At 36.7% G+C, this 23365-nt stretch overlaps 1 protein-coding gene across 24 annotated transcripts in view; it reads left to right on the forward strand.

Moving 5' to 3' along the window:
- The window catches only part of SYNE1 (spectrin repeat containing nuclear envelope protein 1), a 447744-nt gene that overhangs the window by 164226 nt on the left and 260153 nt on the right, over nucleotides 1-23365 (forward strand). For all 24 annotated transcript variants that reach the window (XM_026505077.4, XM_026505081.4, XM_026505085.4 and 21 more), the window contains 13 exons: nucleotides 1686-1844; nucleotides 2045-2253; nucleotides 2880-2988; nucleotides 4547-4711; nucleotides 7260-7427; nucleotides 9122-9292; nucleotides 10059-10199; nucleotides 14343-14503; nucleotides 16454-16604; nucleotides 19692-19919; nucleotides 20315-20413; nucleotides 21951-22138; nucleotides 22534-22657. In XM_026505077.4, the coding sequence (XP_026360862.3) occupies nucleotides 1686-1844; nucleotides 2045-2253; nucleotides 2880-2988; nucleotides 4547-4711; nucleotides 7260-7427; nucleotides 9122-9292; nucleotides 10059-10199; nucleotides 14343-14503; nucleotides 16454-16604; nucleotides 19692-19919; nucleotides 20315-20413; nucleotides 21951-22138; nucleotides 22534-22657 (2073 nt within the window). The remainder of the gene's footprint in view (nucleotides 1-1685; nucleotides 1845-2044; nucleotides 2254-2879; nucleotides 2989-4546; nucleotides 4712-7259; nucleotides 7428-9121; nucleotides 9293-10058; nucleotides 10200-14342; nucleotides 14504-16453; nucleotides 16605-19691; nucleotides 19920-20314; nucleotides 20414-21950; nucleotides 22139-22533; nucleotides 22658-23365) is intronic.

Consider the following 23365-nt stretch of genomic DNA (forward strand, 5'->3'; position numbering starts at 1 on the left):
CATTTAGTAAACTCGTCTCATCTAAGTAAATTACATTAGGTACATTTTGCTGTTTTCAAGGATTTTACTGTCTGGTTTAGATTGTTATGATCTAAAAAAATATAAATACAAACATTTATTGGTTAAGGACTCAGGGATGAACAAAGCACAGTCCATTTCTCCAAAGAGTTTAGAGTCCAGTAGGGGAGATAATTAGTTGCAGATAATGAAAGTATAATATATACTAAGCCCCCAAAAGTATAGGTTATACTTATGAAAGCTTTGTAAGAGAGAAGTGGGCGCACTTGGAGAGTAGAAAGGAGTGAATCAAGTGACTAGTTTTGAGCTAGGATTTTAAAGAAGAAGCAGAGATCTAGGGGAGGTGTGGTGGGGGGGAATAACAGCACCTGAAAGAGAGACAGCAGGGCAGCACCCAAGTGGGGGATGTAGGGATTCACTTGGCTTGTCTAACTTGAGTGCCCCACACTGGGCTTGTCATAAGGAAGCTGACTCTAGAATCTGCATGCCAGGGGAGCAGCTACAGTGTAATGGAGACTCACCCAAAGCTGTCTTCCTCAAGCCAGGCTGGAGGAAGCCTGCTCTAGCAGCAGGTGAATGAGTGCTATCACAAGATAATAGCGAGTGGCGAACTTCATGTGTATTATATGAAGAAGTCATGGGGTGTGGAAGATAGGCAGCTAAAACTCTCTCCATCAGCTTTTGTTATTCTCTCGATTTTTTTTTTTTTTTCATCTCAACAACATAGGCCAAAAAATCAGCCCCAAGCAGAGGAAAAACACAGTTAAGGACATATTTTGTTTACTCGCTAAATTTGAAAATTAAATAAAGATTCTTAAAGAAACCCAAGCTTTTTAAGATATCTTTAAAGCTTAACATATCCTAAATGTATTATAGAATAGAGATTCTAATGAAAAGCTGTATTTATTTTACTTAAAAACCCAAACATTAAACCCTCTAGGTTATAATCTGTTTTAGTGTTTTCATAGCCCCCAATCATTTTCTCATCAGTTATCTTGGTATTTTATTTTAAAAGTAACCTTTCAAATGCCATAGGATGCAAGCTGGCTAAAATTAGTGAATTGTAGGACTAAAGGTAATGATGTAGCTTATGCTTATATCAAAAAAGAACATAAAACATTTCATGTTTGCACGCTGCTTGCTGGCTTGTTTTCTCAAGGAATGCTCTAAGGAAGAAGGACAAGGCAGGTGGTCAAAGGCATGGGCTGTTTGATCCTGGCTTCTTTGCTAATACTTTTCTCTTTGCCCTTTGTGTAGTGAGTATGAATGTGTTCTTCCTACCTCACAGGGTCGTTGACAAAATTAAAAGGGACATATGCAGGGGAGAGGGTGTGTGGAATCAGTGCGTGGTATAAATTTAGTTTCAAATCTAGCTTTTCTACTTATGCCTGAGCCTCAATGGTCTAATCTGTAAAATAAGAATATTAAGACTGTGTAGGGCTATAGTAAAGAGTAAATAGAATAATTACTGTGAAAAATCTGACCCTGCAGGCTGAAAGAATTCATTGCAGTCCCAATATTTGAAAAAGTACAAAGCAGGTGCAGACAATAGTGATTAAATCACATTGGCCCCAAAGGGAATATTTTATGGTTTTTGCCACTGCAATTGAAAATGTGTATAATCAGGAATGGTATCATATTTTTTTGAATCTTCCTATGGAATGTAGGATCTTCAAGGAGAAGCCCCATATCATTTGCTTCATCTGAAGATTGATGTGGAGAAGAACAGATTCTTAGCTTCTGTAGAAGAATGCAGAACTGAGCTGGATCGAGAGACCAAGCTGGTGCCCCAGGCAGGCAGTGAAAAGATCATTAAAGAGCACAGGGTACGTCTCACACACCCCAAGTGCAGGCATGCAAAGTCACATTGTTACCTAAAAGATATATAGCTGATATTTGGGTTTGGTTCTGAGAACACTAAATAGCTTAATTACTGTATACTAGACTAAATGGGAATCTTCTATGAAAATATGAAAGTATTGTATGGATTCTCACAGGGATTATATAAACATTTGTTGCTCATTAGATTTTCTTCAGTGACAAAGGTCCTCATCATCTTTGTGAGAAAAGGTTACAGCTTATTGAAGAACTGTGTCTGAAACTCCCAGTCCGGGACCCGGTAAGGAACACACCTGAAACCTGTCACGTGACTCTCAAAGAACTCAGAGCTGCCATTGATACGACCTACATGAAGCTTGTGGAAGACCCAGACAAGTGGAAGGACTACACTATCAGGTAGCTGTGGAACTGCTTCCAGAGATGGACATGGTCTGTCCTAATACTTGCTAATTCAGAGATCATTGCATGACAAGAGGTGATGTGTGTTTCCTCTTAAAGCAATAAAGAAAATCAGATTGTGTGATCTTGCCCATGCTCTTAATATAAAAACGCTTAATTTAAAAGAATGGGTTTCAGTCAGAAACAGGGTGAAGCACTTTATTTCCAAGGGACCCAGATGTTACCTCTTTGAAGCACATTGGGCTGTTCCTTTCTCCCTGATTTCCTCATATCCCCAGAGAGGAACTTCTACCTCTGGGTTTGTGTCTCAGTCTGGTGGAGATAGATGAGGCCAGACCTCAGGTGGTGCCTCCCATACTCCCAGGTGCTCAGGCCCTGGAAACACACCTTTTTCCTGAGCTGAGCTCCATCTGCTCTGCTTTCTCTTTCCTCCAAGTGACAGCTCAGAGGCAGCCACCCCTTCTCTGAGCTTCATGTTAAAGGAAAAGTTTCCAGAAAATCTGTTAATTGACTTGCTAATCAGTTGATTGTTAAATTTCCATGAATAAATTCAAAATAGAAAATGTATTTTAACCACTGGGATATTGTCTCCCCTTAATAAGAGAATACTTTTGTTATTTCAGAATTTCTGAGTTCTCATCTTGGATATCTGCAAAGGAGACACAGTTGAAAGGGTTTAAGAGTGAACCCTTCAATACTGCTAACCACGGAGAGGTTAAACGTGCTGTGGAGGTTAGTTCTGGGCCATATTTTTCATTAATAAAAAAATTAATGGTAGACAACCTGACTAACTGATGTATTCTTTTTCTTTCTGTAAAAAAATTAAATTACTGAAAAACCGTCTTAAGAATAAGTCTCCTTGTGTTACTGGGGAGAAGAATAGGGGATTTTCCCTATTGAATCATTGTTAGCTTGGAAATTTAGTCATACTTAGTGGTACCTCTCATACATCTTTAGCTAATGGAAAATCCTGAGAGGAAAACTGCACGCATGGGCATACAACACAGCAGAGATTTAAGAATTGCCATGGAAAACAAGAACACTGTAGCTTTTTATACATTTTCAGCCATTCAAAAGCCAGATCACAGAATTGGGCAAGGTCTCTAAGTCTCATTTCTATGTCACATTCAGTCTGGATTGATCAGCTCTGTGAGCTTGGGTACAGCCTGATAAACCTCGCCAGGTGACAGAACCTCGAGCCTGAACCCAGTTCACATTCTGTGAATGACACACAGCAACCCTCTCCTTCTTAGCGTGGCTCTGCTCTGTTTTGTAGACACACGCCGTTGCGAAAATTCTTGTCTTTCAGCATTTTGAACTCTTGCAAGTCACATGGTTGCTGTTAATGAGAATATATTTCCTTTCTATTCCTATCCTCTGAGTTTCATGTTTTTCTCTTAAATATCAGTAACATCCTGCTATACCTATAGAAAGATATTCATATTTGCTACTGGTTGCTGTTATATTACAAACCAAAAAACCAAAAGCCAGAAACCATGCACATCTTAAATTGAAGAGATCACTTGGTTCTGGAACCAGTCACTTTCTGTGGGTGTGAATCCTCTGTAGCAGCATGCATGGTTTCCTCGTGCTTCCCAGAACGTGTGCAGGAGGAATGCCCCAGTCAGCATTTCCGCAGTTCCCAGACCTTACAAGGGCTGAGCCCCCAGAATCCTTCTGGCATTGTCCCGGTCACTATGCCCTCCCTTCCTACATTAGAGTTGTGCTCCTGCTTGCACATCTACTATGTGGGTTATTGACTTCCCAAAGCTAACAAAAAAGAGGCATAAAATATAAGTTAATAGAGTTAAGATCAGTTTTTAGGGCATCTATAATAATATTCAACAACTAAACTCTTCAAACAAAAAGAAATCCACTCACCAAAAAGAAGGACTCTTTCAACCTTTTTTTCTAAAAATACCATGTTCCTTCCAGATAAAAGAAGATAATATATGTTATAGTTCCCAATTTTGGTATCCCATTTTCTTCAACAGTACTTTTCGAGGCATCTTTATTTGTGATCAAGGGAATACCTGTAAATATCTAACCATCTAATTATGAACTAACTATCTAGTTAGCTTTTTGATATAGAGAGTATTGATTTTACATTCAGGTATTGGCACTGGGGAAATACTTTTTTCTAGCACTTGTGGACTTTTGTTAAAGGTGTGAACAAAAAGTAAAATAAGCAGGCACTCTACTGGTGAATGAATGGCTCTCCTACATCCACCGTATGAACTTTCTTAGTCTGAGTCCTTTCTTAATCCACAATGTATTCTCTTCATTCCAGGATATCAGAAATGCTGTTACCACAAAGGGTGAGACTCTCAACTGGCTGAAATCCAGACTTAAAATTTTAATTGAAGTTTCTTCTGAGAATGAAGCCCAAAAGCAAGGAGATGAGCTGGCAAAATTATCTAGTTCTTTCAAGGCTCTTGTGGCTTTGTTGTCAGAGGTATACTATTTACTCATACTCTAAATAGATAGTTTTGGGTGAGGAGTCTGGTGGGTTCTTTTTCTTTTGGTGTGATTTAAGAAGCAATTATATAAAGAAAGTGTATTTCAAACACAATAGTTAAGATACTTACTCATATGAAGATTGGTGGGGAAGATATTTGAATTATGGTCCGTGCCATTATTGGATGTGTTGGTTCAGAGTAACAACCTATATTTAAAGTACAAAGCTTACCAGATCCACACTTTTTACTCTTACTAAAAGCATTGTTTCATGGTCAGTTGAAGGTATATTATGGGGTTAAGAACGTAGGCTTGGGAGTCAAGTAAACCCAGAGTTAAAGTTTAACTCTGCTAGCCCACTTCCTATGTAATCTTGGGCTTGTCACTTAACATCTCTGGGCCTTGACTTTCTTACTTATAAAACAAAGCTAGAAAAACTTACCCCTAAAATGCAATAATATATGTAAAGCACTTAGAATATAGTGCCTGAGAGTGAATGCTCAATAACCAATAGTTAGTAATAATAAAATATTCAATGTTAGCAGACCAGTAAAATCTGTTTTATGCAAGACTTACTCATTTTAAACTTCTTGATATATATTTCAGTGTTTATATTCCTCTATGGATTAAAATATACAAACCTATTTACTTCATTTCTAGTAGGGCCCCTTCTACCCTCGGCGAGAACGTTTTTACCAACCAGGTTGTCGTGCACGTCTAATGAATTTGTGCATGGGAAGATAACGTAAGAATGGAAAGTTAAATAGATAGTCATCATGATTTCTTGAAGTCATTTATGACCTTGCATGGAAACATGATCATCTAAGTGACTTAAACTTCCATGATTCTGAAGATTTAGAATCCTCTAGAGATGTCCCTAATCTAACAGTTTGGTTAATTAACCTTTTATATTTTGAATGCATGTAGATCCACTTAAGACTCTAGCAGAATTTACATAAGCCAAAAATACTCTGAACTGCTTGTGGTTTTAGTTTTATGTGTGAATTTTGATATTATGTGTCCATTAAGAATTTTTGACAAATTGAAAATAGTAATAGGATTAATCAAATTTTGGAGCAGGAGTTATTTCAATCTTTTGATATCCATCTTTCATAGCAATAGTCCAGGTAGTATAGCCACGACCATACTTTAAGTAGAATTCTGACATCATTCTTCTGTACTCTTTCTTTTATCAAGAAGGTAAGACGAAAAGTAAGGATTACAGTTTTAAAAAGTAAATATACGTGCAGGTGATCTTTGATCCAAGACTTAACAAATAGGTTTAGTCACATTGATAGATGAGTTTATATTTTGTTCCTCCCCCCCCACACACACATAAAACACTTTGTCAGCCTTTAAAGTTAGAAATTATTAGTCTCCCTGACACTTTACCAAGACCATTTATTTACTTTATCTTCCAAGTACTCTCATCACACTGTCCATGGGACTTGTAGCAAAAATCTGCCCCTAACAAATACAGACAGTAAATCTTTGCACACCTATCTACCTTAAACTTCGTAGTTTATATTCATACCCTTCTACGCTACTCAATCATTAGTAAAACCAAAGAAAGAGGAAGGGAAAACATTCATTTTGTTCATGTAAGGATTTATATTAAAAGATGGATTTGACACATTCAGTCTATCCTTTGATTATAATCCATTTAATATTTAAATTAATGTTGAACACAAAGTGTTTGCAGTTGTCCACTATAAGAAAATGAGGCTGTGGATAGACTGGCAGTATGTAATGATGAGTCAATGAAAGCTGTGATTTACTGAGATCTGGAGTTTGTGATTTTCATTCGGTGGTCTTCTTACTGTTTGTTTGGAGAATAGCACACTCACGCCCGTGGGACAAACTCAGAGAAGAGGGTCAAAGGATGGGATAAGAATGGAGAAACTGAAAGGCTTCTGTGGAACACAAATGACATGCTATGTGAAAATGATGAATTTAGTGAAGATGGAGAGCGATAGACTTTGAAAACAAAAGATGGTGGTGACCCTGCACTAGAGGAGGCAGAAATGAGACAGAAAAGGAAGCTGAAAATTCAGGGAAAAGAATTCACCAAAGAACCACAAAATTAGCAATTATATTGTGTTTTATGTAAAAATATTGGAAGTGCATTTTCAACAAATACTCTTTATTCTTTTCATTTGTTCCCCTCTACAATTGTTTTCCTTACTTTAAATAGGGTGGACTCAGCTTTCTTATAACGCATTTTTATAATTTATTATTGGATTTTAGGCATGGGACTGTCATTAAAGGGATCCAGGAAATAAAACATACAACGTAACCACTTTCACTATCACTATCACTGTCCTGCCCTGACTGCCAGGTTGAGTGGGCACAGAGCACCGTATCCGATGAGGCTTCAATTCCCATAAATGGCTATGCAGTTTAATAATAACTAAATAAACATAAGAAAAAATAAAAGAGATCTGTGTATATATTTCAAGTTGCGGAGATGGACTTTACACATATTCTTAGAATATTCAAGATTACATGAGCATCATATGACTTATAATTTTTTCATGAAAATCTAGGTTGAAAAGATGTTAAGCAACTTTGGGGACTGTGTCCAGTACAAAGAAATAGTGAAAAGTTCCCTTGAAGAGTTAATTTCTGGCTCTAAAGAAGTCCAGGAGCAGGCTGAGAAGATTCTGGACACCGAAAATCTGTTTGAAGCACAGCAGTTACTTCTTCATCACCAGGTAGGATGCCCTTTATCCAGGGCACTTATGCAAAGTTTGTTAGTCACTGACAGAACCAGGGAGGTGAAGAGACCTGCATGTCTAAGAATAAGGACAAAGGTAAAGGTAAGGGGTGGGGGTGAAGGGTTAAGAAAATGGGGGTCCAGGTAAATGGTTAAAAAAATTTTGGCACCTCTGTTCTCTGTTAAATATTAGCTATTTCAGAAGAGCCTGTAAGATAAATTCTCAGCCTGAGTGATTTGATGACGTCAAAAAGTTCAAGGAATATTGTGGAGGAAAAGTTGATTTAGCTATGAAATCCTTCATAAAACTTGCTCAGTTATCCTTTTCATAACAGAGAAGGAAAATGTAGAGATAAAATGCTCCATATTTGAGATCACTGTTCTTTGTCATTCTGTTATAATCCTGCTCTTCAATTTACAACTTAGAATACATCTCAGTTTGGAAAATTATAACTTACATGAAGTACCAGACCTTCCAGGATAGTATGCTTTTATGAAGGATTAGAACTGGAAGTAAAGAAATTCTGGTACATGTATTGATAATAAACAATTTTAACCAACTTACTTGCCAAACTCAATATAAGTAGAAGTATGATTCAAATCAAATATGTTAATGACAAAATCCTAGCTAACATAATGTATAGCAAAATGCTAGCTAATTTTATATATAATAATATATGAACATGGAAGTGGCATTAAAAGTATATGTAAAACAGCAGCCTCTAGGCTTTACAGATTTATTTAATAATTATAAAAAGACGGTGAGTACAAAAAAAATAATGCTTGGTATTACATTGTTCTCAATCATTGTAAAAGTTGTGTTTGGGTTTCAAGAGAAATATGTAATTATAGATATTTACATTAACATTTTAAAACTCTTCACAGTTCTTGGACCAGGTGCTTGGTTATATGCCTGTGTTTACTTTGTGAAAATTCATATGGTATACACCTGAGATTTGCCTACCATTGTTTGTACATTATACCTCAATAAAAAATCTATTTTAAAACAACTTTCCCCATATATCTTAGCAGGTTTATAATTCTGAATATACCCAGGAATTAAATCTCTTAATATCAGCATTTTTACAGCATAAATGATAAAAAAAATTAGAGTTAGGACTTCATGTTTTTAGGCAAAAACAATTCTTTAAGGAGAATCATGTTAAATGAATAGTTTTGTCAAATTCCTTCTGGAGTATTGCACAAAATGCTAAATGTCTAAATTTGCACACAGTTAAAACACCAATATCAAATTAATTATGTTGTTTATCATTAAAAACATAAAATATTGATAAATAAGGCCCATTTTGACCAACATAAAGTCCCCATTGCCATTTTAACTGTTCACATTACCTTTTTCTTAAAGATTTAGTTTATTTATTTGAGAGAGAGAAAGAGAGCATGAGCAGGGGTAGGGGAAAAGGGAGAGGGACAAGCAGAATCCCCGCTGCCCACTGAGCAGGGAGCCTGGCGGGGGACTTGATCCCAAGACTCTGAGATCATGACCTGAGCTGAAGGCGAGTGCTTAACCGACTGAGCCACCCAAGTGCCCCTATTCACATTAAGTGTTAAAAGACAGTTTGGGCCCACAGTGCAGTGAGGTTGTGCCTTTCTGTACCTCTGTTAGACTGTTGGTGTTTACGTCCTGCCTGGCCGCTTCAAGAGTAACATTTACACCCATCTGTTGTCCAGCAAAAGACAAAGAGGATTTCTGCAAAGAAGAGAGACGTACAGCAGCAGATAGCTCAGGCTCAGCAGGGAGAAGGTGGGCTATCCGGCCAAGGCCGGGAGGAGCTTCGGAAGCTGGAGAGCACCCTGGACAACATGGAGCACAGCAGGGAGAAGCAGGAACGCCGCATTCAGGTGGGAGACCAGAAGTCTAGGACCCTGTTAACCTCCAGGTCACATCTCTTTACATCTCCTAATGGGAGCCAACATTGGTTCCCGCCTCTGATGCTCCAGCATTGTGTGAAGTATTGATACGAGTTATCTCTTTTAATCATCACATCAACCTCAGGAGATAGGTACTTTAATGAGCACATTTTGCCAGTGTGGAAGCTTAAACAGGAACAGCTGGAGGACTTTACCCAAAGTCACAGAGCAGTGATCAGTGATAAAGCCAGAATTTTAATCCACACTTGTCTGAATCCAGGAATTAACACTGGATCATTGCACTTTTCTGTCCAGCAGCCACACATTTATGCTTTATCATGATCTTGACACTTTTAAAAAGTTTTTGAATTCTTGCCACCTGCTCACTACCCACTCCCCTTCTTTCTGTTTCTCCCTTTTATTTTTTCTGTTTTTGAAAGAGACTGGGAGGCTCTTTTTTCCTTTATCCCTTATGCACATTTCAAGTAATATCCTTAGATTCTTAGGGCTTTACAGCTGATAGAAAACTCAGTATGCTGGTCTACACACCCTCCTTATTGTAGATGAATTTAAACATGGAGTGAAATTCTTACAGGAGACTAATTAGGATCATCTTTGTTCAGCATAACTGTGTGAAATCTGAACAGAGTTAACTGGAGGTTGACAGCCTAACAAATGAATGGAAATGTGAACAATATTTTGTGACACATGTTGATAATTCATAACATGATATGTTTATTTTTTTTTTCAAATTTAGGTCACATTAAGAAAGTGGGAGCGATTTGAAACAAACAAAGAGACAGTGGTCAGATACCTTTTTCAAACAGGTTCCAGCCATGAGCGCTTCTTGAGTTTCAGCAGTTTGGAAAGTTTATCTTCAGAACTGGAACAGACAAAGGTATATCAGTATGACCATATGATTTCTTGGTACTCCTGATTCAGAAGAAAAACTGTGTTGCCATCTCTTATGACCATTAATTATTATAATCATTCATTTAATCAGTACTTCTTGTTTATCGATCACCCACTCTTCAACACACTGGTCAAGTTGCCCTGGGGAATGAAATAAATAAGACTTAAACATCAAGAACTAAGAGAAATTTTTATTAAAGTGGTAAATGCTTAGTTCCCTCATAGATGAATGCATTTAAAAAAAACATCTTTCTGAATGCAGTATTATTTTCAACTGAACCTTGAAGGGCAGGTGAGACATAGAAAAGCAGTGTGGGACAAAATATGAGCATTCCTATAATGGCAAATAGCATGAAGTATGAGAGTATATGGAGATTCTGTTTTAAGGCAGAAAAGTGGAGGTACAGTTGTGAAGGAAAGTTGGGCCATATCACAAAGACTGGAAGGTTTAAGCAACATAGAACCCTAAAAGTTTTTAAGAAAAAGGGTCACGTGACTGGAGCTATACTTTAGGTAGATGCATTTTTTAAAAAGATATTTATTTATTGATTGATTTGAGAAAGAGTGCGAGCATATGCAAGCAGGGGGAGGGGCAGAGGAAGAGGGAGAGAGAGAATCCTCTAGCAGACTCCCTACTGAGCATAGCGCCCTGTAGGGCTCCATCCCAAGACCATGAGATCATGATCTTAGTCAAAATCAACAGTCACTGCTCAACCGACTGAGCCACCCAGGTGCCCCTAGGGAGATATATTTTTAAAGGTGAAAGACTGGTGTCATGGGATCCCATTAGAAAGTTATTGCATGTGGGTGTTAATATAGGCATGAATTAGGGTAATGGGGAAGGCAGTGGGGACAGATGCAAGAGATAGAGAGTAAAGGAAAGGAAGATGATACCCAAGGTTCTGAGCCTGACAGACACAATGGGAGTGAGACAGGGACATGAAGGAGTGGCTGTCAGTTGAGGAAGATGACGGACTCAGTAGGGACAGATTGAGGTTGAGGCTCAGTAGTGTGTGCTTCGTGAGCCCAAGCCCATAAGCCCAAACACCTTAGACAGTCAGAGCAGACCAATGCATTGTCTGAAGCATTTAGAGAGTTGTACAATTTCTTTTGGTTCCTTTTGCGCATATTTTGGGTTTATAGAAATGACTGAGTAGTATAGAAATGTGTTAGCCAACGAATCAGAAAGAAGTCTCACATCCTTTTGTTAGTAGCCTTCAGCAAGTAAACTGCTGTGCTGCTTTTTTCTTACCAGTAAAAGGCTTCTCTGTCTCACATACTGACAATTTTGAATTCTCTCTCCTAGTATTAACTCACTGAGAAGTTTGAAGTCTTATAAAGCTACAGAATTTTTCAATTCTGTATGATTTTCATCAGCCATTGAAATAGAACATCGTTTTTAACTTTAATTTTAATTACTTTATATATTAAAAATATATCAGGTGTCTTTTATAAATACAAACAGATTTATTGGATTAATTATCGTGGGTGTTCCACCCAAGTTCTATGCAGAGTTTCTGATACCTTGTGGTTCTGATCCCTTTGAATAGGTTTATCAGCTGTAGATAAAGCAAATGTGACCTTTTTAGTCTTACTATCAAAATTTTCTTTAGCTAATAATCTTGCATACTTTGGGATTGATTTACTAATGTGAGCTAACATTTATTTTATTTATTTATTTATTTATTTATTTATTTAATATATATACATATATATATAAATATGCATATGTGTGTGTATGTGTGTGTGTATGTATATATATGTGTGTGTGTGTATATATATATATATATATATATATATATACATATATATATATATGCTGGTATAATCACTTGATGTTTATCATCTTCTTTAATCCAAAACAATCCTAAGAAATAGCTGTCATTATATATCCTATTGTATAAAGGAAGCAATATACAGTACAAAGGTTTTTTTAATGATTTTATCCAAGATCTCAGAGTTACTAACTGGTGAGGTTGGCATTCAAACCTAAGGGGCCCGAGCTCAGAGCACACACCTTTAGCCACTAGATTTTTCATTGAAAAACCGAGCTACTTTACTGTTTCTGTATGTTGTTGCACAAGCACATGTAATCTAAAATAATTGTTCTCTACTTCTTTGCTCACTTGGCATTGTTCATACAGCCTTCACTCCATCTGTAGCCCTTGCGTGGTTGTGCTAAAGAACTTGAGTGCTTTCCGTCTGCCAGTGTGTGGTGGGAAGTCCATAGCAGTATCCTGTTTATTCTTTACAGCAAGGCTTGACTGATGAGGAAATGAAAATTCAGAGTTATGTGACTCAAGGTCACACAGCTAGTGAAGGACAGAGCCTGGTTTCAACTCTAGACCTATCTGGTGCCAGAGTCCATCCTTTCCTGTTGCATCCTACCATCATGTCATCTTTTTAGGACTTAGAGATAAAGCCTTATAAAATTATTCTATTTTGGCTCAACTTGGTTTTTATCAACATCGTCCTATCCTTTGAATTCCTCTGCATTGCACTTTCCCCATACCTAGCTCTTACAGAAGGCGCTTAGAGTGAACGTATGTATGCGTTTTCAGATATAACTCCACTTTCTCCATGGTTTTCCTGGGCTCTGGGAAACACTAGGGGGAAAAATACTATTTACACTTCTGATTCTGTTCGTGGGGTTCTGAGAGATTATGCTGTGATTCAGTCTTCACAAATGAGTCCACCATGACTGTAAGTTCACGTACAGCAACAGTGGATGCTTATAACCACAGAATTAATGTGACATCGGCAAATAACGATTCTTAAGATATTATGAATCTGTCATGAAAAGGAAGCCATACTTACCCGTTTTTATTCTGCCAAATAGCTGGGTACTTCTCTGAAGTAATGTTGATATTTCTAGGAGGAATTTAAGTTTTTCAAACATGAAGATACAACAGTATTATGTAGTAACTATCTTACATGGCATTATGTAATAATTCTGGGAGATATTCTGTGGGAAGAGGTGGCTGTCAGAAGTCTTACCTCTGAAAATATTTACTGCAATTTCTTCTTTACCTATTTTGGAGAGCAGAGTTTCTGATCAAAATTTAAACCTCCCATGGCTGTCTCTTGTATGAGAAGAAATAAGACACTGAGCTAATTTTTTTCACACAAGATTATCTCTGGAGTTAGCTTTTTAAATTCAGCTTTCAATACATTTGCCTGACAAAATTCAGGTAACAGCTAAAATTTACTATTGCCTCACCCATATTAAATTCATTTTTGAATTGAAGTAGTTCACTATTAATGAAAATCAGTATGAGAATTTTATAAACAATTTTGTCCTCAATTTTATGTGAGGGACATAAAAAAAAAGCAATAATAGGTACCTGCTAGAGTGCCAGGCACTTAAAAATGAAATTGCTAATGAGATGCTAACAGCAGCCTTACATGAAAAGAATTACTATCTGCATTTTATATGAAAGCCTGAAAAATAATCCACAAAAGTCAAACAACTAGTAATTAGCAAATCTAGAGTTTTAGTTTAGGTTCGACTGGTTAAGAACTTATCTTCTTTTCATCATGTAGTATAGGTATGTAGTGAGTAAGATTTAACAGCATTAAGATGAGATTATCTCTCCTTTTAGGGAACTTGTTAACAATATGTTTCTTTATAGTTAAATATCAGTGATACACTGTATTGACTAAAATATTCTTCAGTTAAATAAAAAATATTTATATTAATTGGCCTAGAAATCTCTTATCTCTATGATTGAAAATAATCAATCACTATCAATCATTGCCTGAATGGGGCCTGTAATAAACTAACATATTTGTAAATAAGTTAGTCGTTATAATGCAGCTCAGAATTCTAAGCAATAAACCCAACCCGGGAAACAATGGAAAAAGATTTTTGTGAGAATGTTTGGATAACTATGAAGGTAGATATCTGACTGTGTATATAAAATGAAAGTAATCTAGTGAAGTGTTTGTTCTGGTCATGATGAAAACAAGTCTGTCTTATTACGAAGACTATTATATACTAAGATTCATGTATGTGTGAATCTATCTAGCCATCCTTCTATCCTAGTAGAGACTCTGCAAGTGTATACAGTTTAGTTGAGAGCAGAATTTAATAGAAGATGCCTTCCTAACAATTATAATCTTTTTCTAGGAGTTTTCTAAACGAACAGAAGGTATTGCAGTCCAGGCTGAAAATCTTGTGAAGGAAGCTTCCGAGATACCACTTGGGCCCAAGAATAAGCAGCTGCTTCAGCAGCAGGCCAAGTCAATCAAAGAGCAAGTCAAAAAATTAGAAGACACACTTGAAGAAGAGTATGTGCTTGACAAGTCCTAAACTTTCTTCTCTGAGATAAAGTTTCGTACAGTCTTTCCTGTATATTGTATTCAAAGCATTCCTTTAAAATCTCAAAGTGTCTGTGTATTTCAGCATGTTTTGAGGAAGAAACTCACAGTTCAAAAGAAAGTATCACCAAGACAGAAACCATCGTCTATATAACAGAGCAGAAAAATATAAGGGATGTGGTTTTTGCATTGTAAACTGACTTTGTTCATGAGAAAGCCATATCTATTCAATTCTGTGGCCTTCGTACAATCTCAAAAAAGAACCAATATTTAAAATAATTTTTTTCTGTTGTCACCAGTTAGAGGGAAGAAGAGATATTTTGGTTGTGTAGATGCTGGGCCTAAATATGTGTGGCGTAGACCAAGCATCTCCATCTCCAAGAAGCTCACAGAGCTCGTTCACAGTGCCTCAGTATTCGAATTGTCACTGATTGATATACTGCTTCCAAAAATTAACTTCAAAAATTTATTTTGCTTTTCAATATTTAATATTTGTTTATCTAAAAAGAAAGAAAAAATAGTTCGGCCTGTGGTATGCAATTACGTGCAAAATAAACACAAAAAAACTTGGAGGGGATAAATATATGAAGATATGGCCAACATTCCTCAACATAGTATGGCTGCACATTTTTATGAAAGGTTCTTTACTGGCAAATCACCAACACATATTATTCTTAAAATACAGGACATAATTTCTAAGGTGGATTTTAAAATGTAAAATTTGTTTTTAATACTAGTAACACCTTGAAATTAACGTTGTACATTTGCCTAAACTTTAAATTTTGTTAAATAACTTAAAGGAAACTATGACTTAAAATTTTGAGAACTTTTTATTAAATATTATCCATCAAGTTACAGAAATAAACTCAGAATTTATTAGAAAAGAAGCTACTTTTATTAGAAATATCCATTTGAATCTATTTCATTTGAAAACTTGCAATATGACTTAGCTTGCTTCACCTGTACTGATGAGAGCATTAGGCACACCCAGGGTATACATTTGACACTGCAGTATTATTTAATTTAACATTCAGTGATGCCATTGCATTCTTATCAATGTCTTCAAGTGCCTTTTGGTAAACAGGGAAATTCTTTCATTTTTTTTTTTTTAACCCAAGGACGTATCAGTTCGATATACTGTTTCTTAGTCTTTTTCTAACTAAAAGCCATAATCACATGATTATATACACATAGCTAATATAAACTGGACATCTATAGTTGAAATTTTGTTCACTAGATTTATAACAAATAAAGCCCAAATTTTCTAAAAGCAGTTAGGGTGCTCATGTACAAGAATGTTTGAGTCTTTTGGAATCAAGACTGGACCAACATCAGAGAACAGCTGAAATAGTTATAGATTATAAATCGCAGGCTTAGCTCTAATGATAGAAACAGTTCCTGTAAGGCAGCATGGGATTCATATTACAAGCTCTCTCTTGACTCATAGAGGTGCATTCTATAAAGATCTTTGAGTATAGAGCATCCCTGCAGTATCTCTGCTCTAAGAGCAAAAGGACCTTGTCCACAAAAACAGAACTGCTCAAAGACTCTGTGCACGTAATCTATGTGGGCAGCGTATTAAAAGTCCTGGCAACTACTGGTCACGTGCAGAGTTTACCTAGATTATACCTGGATTCAAACTCCTTTGGACCCAGCTATATTTTGTTTGAAGCACAGTTCCATTCATAACATAGTGTAGATACTACCTCGTTAAATGCTCATTCTCAGAGGAGATAGATAGGAAGACTTGAGGCCTGACTACTCAGATCAAATGTGCATTTTTTTCCTGTTCCAGTACTTTCAATTTTGACATGGTCACGAATGCCTTTGCTTTCTTTTCATCTGGTGATTTAAAGAAAAATGTATTGTTGTTTTCTATTAAAATACTGCATTTTATCTACTTAATTTGGTTAATTTTAGTATTAAAACCATGGAAATGGTGAAAAACAAGTGGGATCATTTTGGCAATAATTTTGAGATCCTGTCCGTCTGGATAACTGAGAAAGAAAAAGAACTCAATGCCTTGGAAACTTCATCATCTGCCATGGACATGCAAATCCACCAGATTAAGGTGATCTGCTCACACGTTACGTTTATAATCCATGTCTAGCTTTTAAGAACTCCCTTCTTACATTTCATCAAATGCTAGTTGGCCCCACGACAAATCTTTCATTGCTATGTGACTCTATTAAAATTCAATTCACACAAAATGCTGAGCTGAGAGGTCTTGATTGATACCGGGCAACACTTTATAGTTGGAATTATGTATTAATATTTTCTGACTTATGCATTCAAAGTCAGTATTGTGTGCAATATCATTAAAATGTTTTTATGGTTACATTATTCTTTTCCTTGATTTTGAATTAACCCCATTGGAGTGTTCTGTTGATTCATCTATACAACACGAAATATATTCATCACCTATGATTGTACTTTGTGTTACTCAAATGTCTGGTTCAAGTATTGGTGGCATTTACCCTCACAAACCACAGGGAGGAGCAATTACTTTCTTTAGGTGAAGCCATCCTATTCCACTGCTCTAATGCTTTTATTTAGGATGATGCCCTTTGGGCACAGACTGAGATGCTCTGATACTTTAGCTCTCCCAACTCGAAAATGACCACGTGTATAGACTGTCAGTGTTCACTTCGTTCAAATAGTTTAAGAAAAACTGGACTGAAAAAAATGAATTCTCTTTCTTTTATACAGTTTTTATGCAACACACTTTGAAAATGCAACCACTTTTTCTGTCTAATCTCTTTTTTTTTGGAATGGGAAAACCCTCTGCCATGTCATTCAATTAAAAATAGTAAAATAAATACCAAGATATCACATTATGGCTCAGAGCAAGTCATTACCATGGGCACAGTGGAAGGGTGCAATGTCGCTTAGCTATGATTACATTGCTGTGCAAATTATCCTGGTTTATCACACATCTTTTGCAATTAAGGATACACGGAATCTGGTATGTGGAGTCTGCTTACGTCTTGCGTGGTATACTAGGGAAAACAGATGTTAACCCACTAAGGAATATTCATGAAATATGTTTAATCTCTGAAACTGTTTCTAAAAGTTGTCATTTGATCATGTCACTACAGCCTAAGTAAGCAAAGAATAGCACATTTAAATAGCCTTATCAAAAATTTTTTCAAAAGTTTTTGGCATACAATTTTTAATGTGTTTATTCTTGCTATAATTCATTTTATTATTTAAACCTTAATTCCAGGACTTCTGAAATATATCAGTGATCAACTGCCATCGCCTCTTTACTCTTTGGGAAACAAAATGATTACACATTTTATTTTTAAATATATAAACATTCAATTGTAGATTTCCATGCCATTAGACTAGAAGTACATTTTAATATTCCAACATGGTATTTTGAAAACATCTAAAATGTATTAAATGAATATGAATAGTAGGAAAAAAGTATTTGCTAGAAATAAGCAAAGTGTGGCATACACTAGTACTGTGAAATTTAGGCTAATAGGTTCATGTTCTGTTTCCACACAGAAGACCACATTATAGGAAGTATTAGAAATTAGGTAACATTTGTCATAGAGTTTCACTTTAAAACAACCTTAGGATTAAAATTAATGAAGCACTTGCCTTGTCATAAAGACATTTTTTCTATAAGGCCACTTTTATTCTTCATTACATGCTATTCCAAATTGATTTTCTTATTCTTAATAACTTACAAATGATAAGAACATACACTGGATTCATCTTCCATCTTCCCCTTTTGGATTAAAATCCAACAATATGATTACATAGTTTACATTAATGAATTTGTTGGTAACATGTATTAATTACTCTAAAAACTAAGAAATTTTGTCTTATTTTAGATTGCTTCACTGAGGTATTGCAAGCACCTAGAACAATTTTGGCACATAGGAGACACCAAGTATATATTTGTTGAATTTATGAATAATTTTCCTAAAAAAATATCACTTTGAAAAACAAAAAAGAAAGGTTGTATTCATGTTCAAATAACAAATATCTATTAGATATACCACTGTAGTCATGCATATGAAAAATAAAAATAAATAAGCGATGAGCACCTGGCACTAACCTTACTTCTAATTGTCTCATCTAGACAGAAGTTATTTCTGACTACGTTGTCTCATGTAGGCAAAAGTCACACATTTTTTTTCTAGGGTAACAGTATCCTCCATTTAAATTATTCAAAACTGAGACTTGTCTGAATTTTTTGGCTCTATTTGATTGGAAGATTTGGCTCTTTTTCTCAGAGAAATCATTTTCATTCTCTTATGCATAAATAAGCCTCTGTGTTTATGACAGACATGCCTCGTCCGCCCCACACACATCCTTAGTGTCTTCCAGTACTTTCCATGCGTTGGCTAATCTATAAAGTGTCATCCTGCTCCAAATGGAAATGATAGTATGGAGGTTCTTCACTGTGAGTCCACAGCTAATCAGTAAAGCAGTGGTTCAGAGAGGAAGCAGCTGCAGCAGCATTGCCTGGGTAGTTGTTAGAAATGCAAAGTCTTGGCCTCCCCTTAGACCTGCTGAGCCTGAGTCCCTGAGGGTGGGGGCCAGGTGATCCCAATGTATTCCAAATTTGGAAACCACTGGCATAAAGGCAATAAATTTGCAAAGACTGGTTTTAGGTAAGAGTGGAATCAGAAAAGCTTTTAGTTCGGTAAATATGAAATACTCGGCTACATTTGAGAAAAATTAAATTAATGTCAACATTAGCATCTCTATGAGTTACTGGAACACACTGCTTCTCAGATCGGCTGCAAAAGGCTTGACTCACCGAATAAGCAGGGAATTCTCTTTACCTTTAGAGATCCTTCTTGTTTGGTAAAACATGAAATACAAAGATGAAAAATAGGACATACAGGAGCATGTCCCTGCTTGCTTCTCTGTGACAGGGGTAGCTCTTTCTCTTTATTCTCTATGCAGCGAGCACAACCACCATCACCTTGTATTTTTCAGACATTATCTGCTTATCTCTCCTCCCCAAATAAGGTCAGGAAACATACGCTGTTTGTTCATAGCTGTTCTCTAATGGTCCAAGTGTGTTGAAATGTTAGCTAAGAAGACATCTCCTGATTTTATCTCTGTGCAGATAATCTATTATTTCAGGAAGACAAGCTTGCTACATTGTCATTTTTCTTGTTTTAAATATTAGGTCACAATTCAGGAAATAGAAAGCAAGATCAGCAGCATTACAGAATTAGAAGAAGAAGCTCAGTCTTTTGCTCAGTTTGTCACCACTGGAGAATCTGCACGAATCAAAGCCAAGCTGACACAAATAAGAAGGTACTGGGAAGAGCTCCGAGAGCACGCACAGTGTTTGGAAGGAACAATCCTGGCACATTTATCTCAGCAGCAAAAGTTTGAAGAGAATCTTAGAAAGGTAAGAAAGGGTCCATGCATGCGAAAGTTATCATTTCCTATTACATTTATAATGAAATGCAATAAGTAATCCAGAAAGAGTGGACTAAGGGAAGACACGATTTGTGAACCATTTGCCAAGTTGTCAATGATGACTAAGGTTTTAATTATTCATGTGATACCTTTTTTGAGGGAATATAAAAATGTCATTATACATTGTGTTCAGATAGGCATTAAAGATTATCTATTCCTTTCATATAATGGGGCACATTGATTTTAGATTTTTTAAAATATATATATTTTAATCATTTTATTGAAAGTTATCCGAAAAGATAGGCGTGCTGCTTCCTTGGTAACTTTTTCTGCCTTGACGTACATTTTTCCCACCATTATCTTTATATTTCACTAATGTTTTAGATCCAGAAGTCTGTGTCTGAATTTGAAGATAAACTTGCTGATCCAATTAAAATATGTTCTTCAGCCACAGAAACATACAAAGTTCTCCAAGAACATATGGTAAGAGGAATTTGATAATTCCTGCTTGAAAACACAGTAAATGTTTTTATGACAGTTAAAATTGAAAGGATTTTTATGTTACTTGAGAAATGATATAGATCAAACATGTTCACATAACACAAGAAATACAAGTTTGCAAATAAGTCATTATTAAAAATGCATATTAAAGGAATATTCATTTACAGTATTTCTTTCTCATACTTAGGACATGTGACTTTTTCTGATTTTAGATTTAATAAATTCTTTTACTTCTTGCGGGCATTATAAAAAATTAAATGTACATAAAAACATATATGTGCATAGCAGATTTTAGATTTTAACCCACAACAGTCAGATGTACAAAGAATATGTCCTCACTAACCTTTTACCAATGACTAGCTTTTTTGGTCTGCTGCCTGAACTGGATGACTACGGTGGGATGTTCGCAGAGCAACAGATGCCTTTGGTGTGATTTAGGGAAAGAAGCAAAGAGGGAGAATCAGGCACAGGGAAAAACTAAAAAGAAATATGTTACTAAAAAAGAATATATCTGTTACCCCCATATATGTGCACGTGTGCCGAGGGAGGGAGCTGCAGTGATAGAAAGCAAAGAGTTGACAAAGGCACATCTAGGAAGGGGAGTGGAATTTATATCATTCGAATACTCACAACAAGAATGTGGGTGCCTGGGTAGCTCAGTTGGCTAAGTGTCTGTCTTTGGCTCAGGTCACGAGCCTCCATCAGGCTCCTTGCTCAGAGGGGAGTCAGCTTCTCCCTCCCTCTGCCTCTCCGCCCTTCTTGTGCTCTCTCTCTCTGTCTCAAATAAGTAAAATCTTTTAAAAAATTCATTTTTGTGCTATTTAGGTTATTTTTTTAAAGTACCTACCCAAAACATGAGGAAAAGTAGGAAAACTGAATTTCATGGAATTATTTTAATAGTTTACTAAGTTAATAATTGAGTACCAGAGAGGATACTGTTCTATTTTTTCTAGTATTTACATTTCTTAAAGCAAATTATGTTTCTCTGGCTTGATTGATCTCTAAAATGAGCATACTGAAAGAACATAACTCTTAAGATTCTTATGAAGATTAAATGAGTTACTATATAAAAATGCACATAACATAGTACCTGCCACATTCTGAGGCACCATTATTATTATTTTTATCACTGATTCCTGACAGCAGCTATGTCAGCCGTAACGCTCCCTGTGTATTTTTTATAGAGATTACGGCATGTTACGTATAGCCCTTGTAAATTAAGTAGAGTTTTTTTTTTTAAATACATATTTAGCATAGAAGGAATAATAATTTTCACAAATTATCTGACTCATGAAGGGAAAGTTGAAATTATTCAGATATACAGCAATAAATTCTTATTTGGGGAGAAGCCTTTCTTTTCTCGTTTTTGATTTCTGCAATCATGAAGTAACTCTCCTCACTTTGACTATGTCTCTCTGAAGATCATGGACTGAGGGCAAATTTTTAGGGTCTCAAAGAAAACCACAGGCCTCATTTCTTGATGCTGTGCTTTCTTTGCACACCTTTTGCCTCTCGTTAGGATCTCTGCCAGGCCCTGGAGGCGCTGAGCAGTGCGGTGGCCACCACCTCAGCCAGCGCCCAGAAGGTCGCTGACAGAGGCTGCTCGGTTCAGGAGGCAGCGGCCCTGCAGCAGAGGTACGAGGAGACGCGGACTCGGGCCAAGGAGAGGCAGACGGCGCTGGAGAACCTGCTGGCCCACTGGCAGAGGTGAGCAGCCTTCCTTCCCGAGTTGGAAGCATGGCTTTCAACCGCCACTCTTAAGTAGGAAATTCTGGACCAGCTGTTGGGAGATAATCATCCCAGATGTAAAACACATCAACTCATGTGTCTAATATGGGAAGATCTTATTGGTCTTTGTCAGAGATGAGGATCCCTAAAGTGGAGAGGATGTATGTGCATCTTTCCTATTACACAGTTATAAACACAGGTACAAATACACATATGGATGTGAAGGGAATAGTTTTTTTTACCTTCCATCTAGGAATAAGATAACCAACATTGTATTGTTCGTAATGGTTAGTGTTGGACCTCCAACTTTGGAAGCGTTTCATTTTTGGCATGATAATTTTGATAAATTTGCCTCTCATCTCTGCTTTCTTTAGACTAGAGAAAGAATTGTCAACTTTTTTAACCTGGTTAGAGCGGTGTGAAGCAATAGCCAGTTCCCCAGAAATGGACATATCTGCAGACAGAGTCAAAGTGGAAAGTGAACTTCAGTCAATACAGGCAAGTTCAAGTTCCAATTTCCTCCTTCTTTGACTTTGAGGATTTCCCACACCCTTGGTTCTCAATGACTTTCTAGTTTATTGTACACTGACATTCCTCATTTATCTCCCAAAAAGTTGCTCCTCAGAAACAGTGACTGTTTCTTGCCCTGAGGATAGAGAGCAATCCTCAGTCCCCATTGAGGAAAAAAGTTCTTACCATTTTATAAATACTCTGTGAGGTGTTCTAAGAGGTGAAGTCACAGCTCCTTTTCTGAAAAATGACACAAATATCTGGCCATATAAAATTATTCCTGCACATCTCTACACAGAGAGTAAATGCTCTACAGGTGAGGGGACCAGGAGGAGACTGAAGCCCCTGCGACATCCACATCTGGGCACAGTGTCCGCCTGGCTGCCTCCCACTGTGTTCTGAACATTCCTTGTACATCCCCATATTCTGGCTTTGTGTGTTTTGTCCTGCTTGGCTTAAGTCCCAGGGCTGCCTGCCATCCATAGGCTGTGTAACCCTTCCTCGGAAACCTTCAGCAGCTTTGCTTGTATCACACATGTGTGGCCTCATTAAGGAAGGGGACAAAGCATCTGACAAGCATCTCCTATGCACCATGCTACCCTATCATCCCATTTAATACCATATTATGTCATTAGCTGTCTATATGTGTTTATCTTTATCTCTTATTAGATAGGAACCACAACTTCTATGCACTAC

The sequence above is a fragment of the Ursus arctos genome, unplaced genomic scaffold, assembly GCF_023065955.2.
Source record: "Ursus arctos isolate Adak ecotype North America unplaced genomic scaffold, UrsArc2.0 scaffold_13, whole genome shotgun sequence".
Classification (NCBI taxonomy): Eukaryota; Metazoa; Chordata; class Mammalia; order Carnivora; family Ursidae; genus Ursus; species Ursus arctos.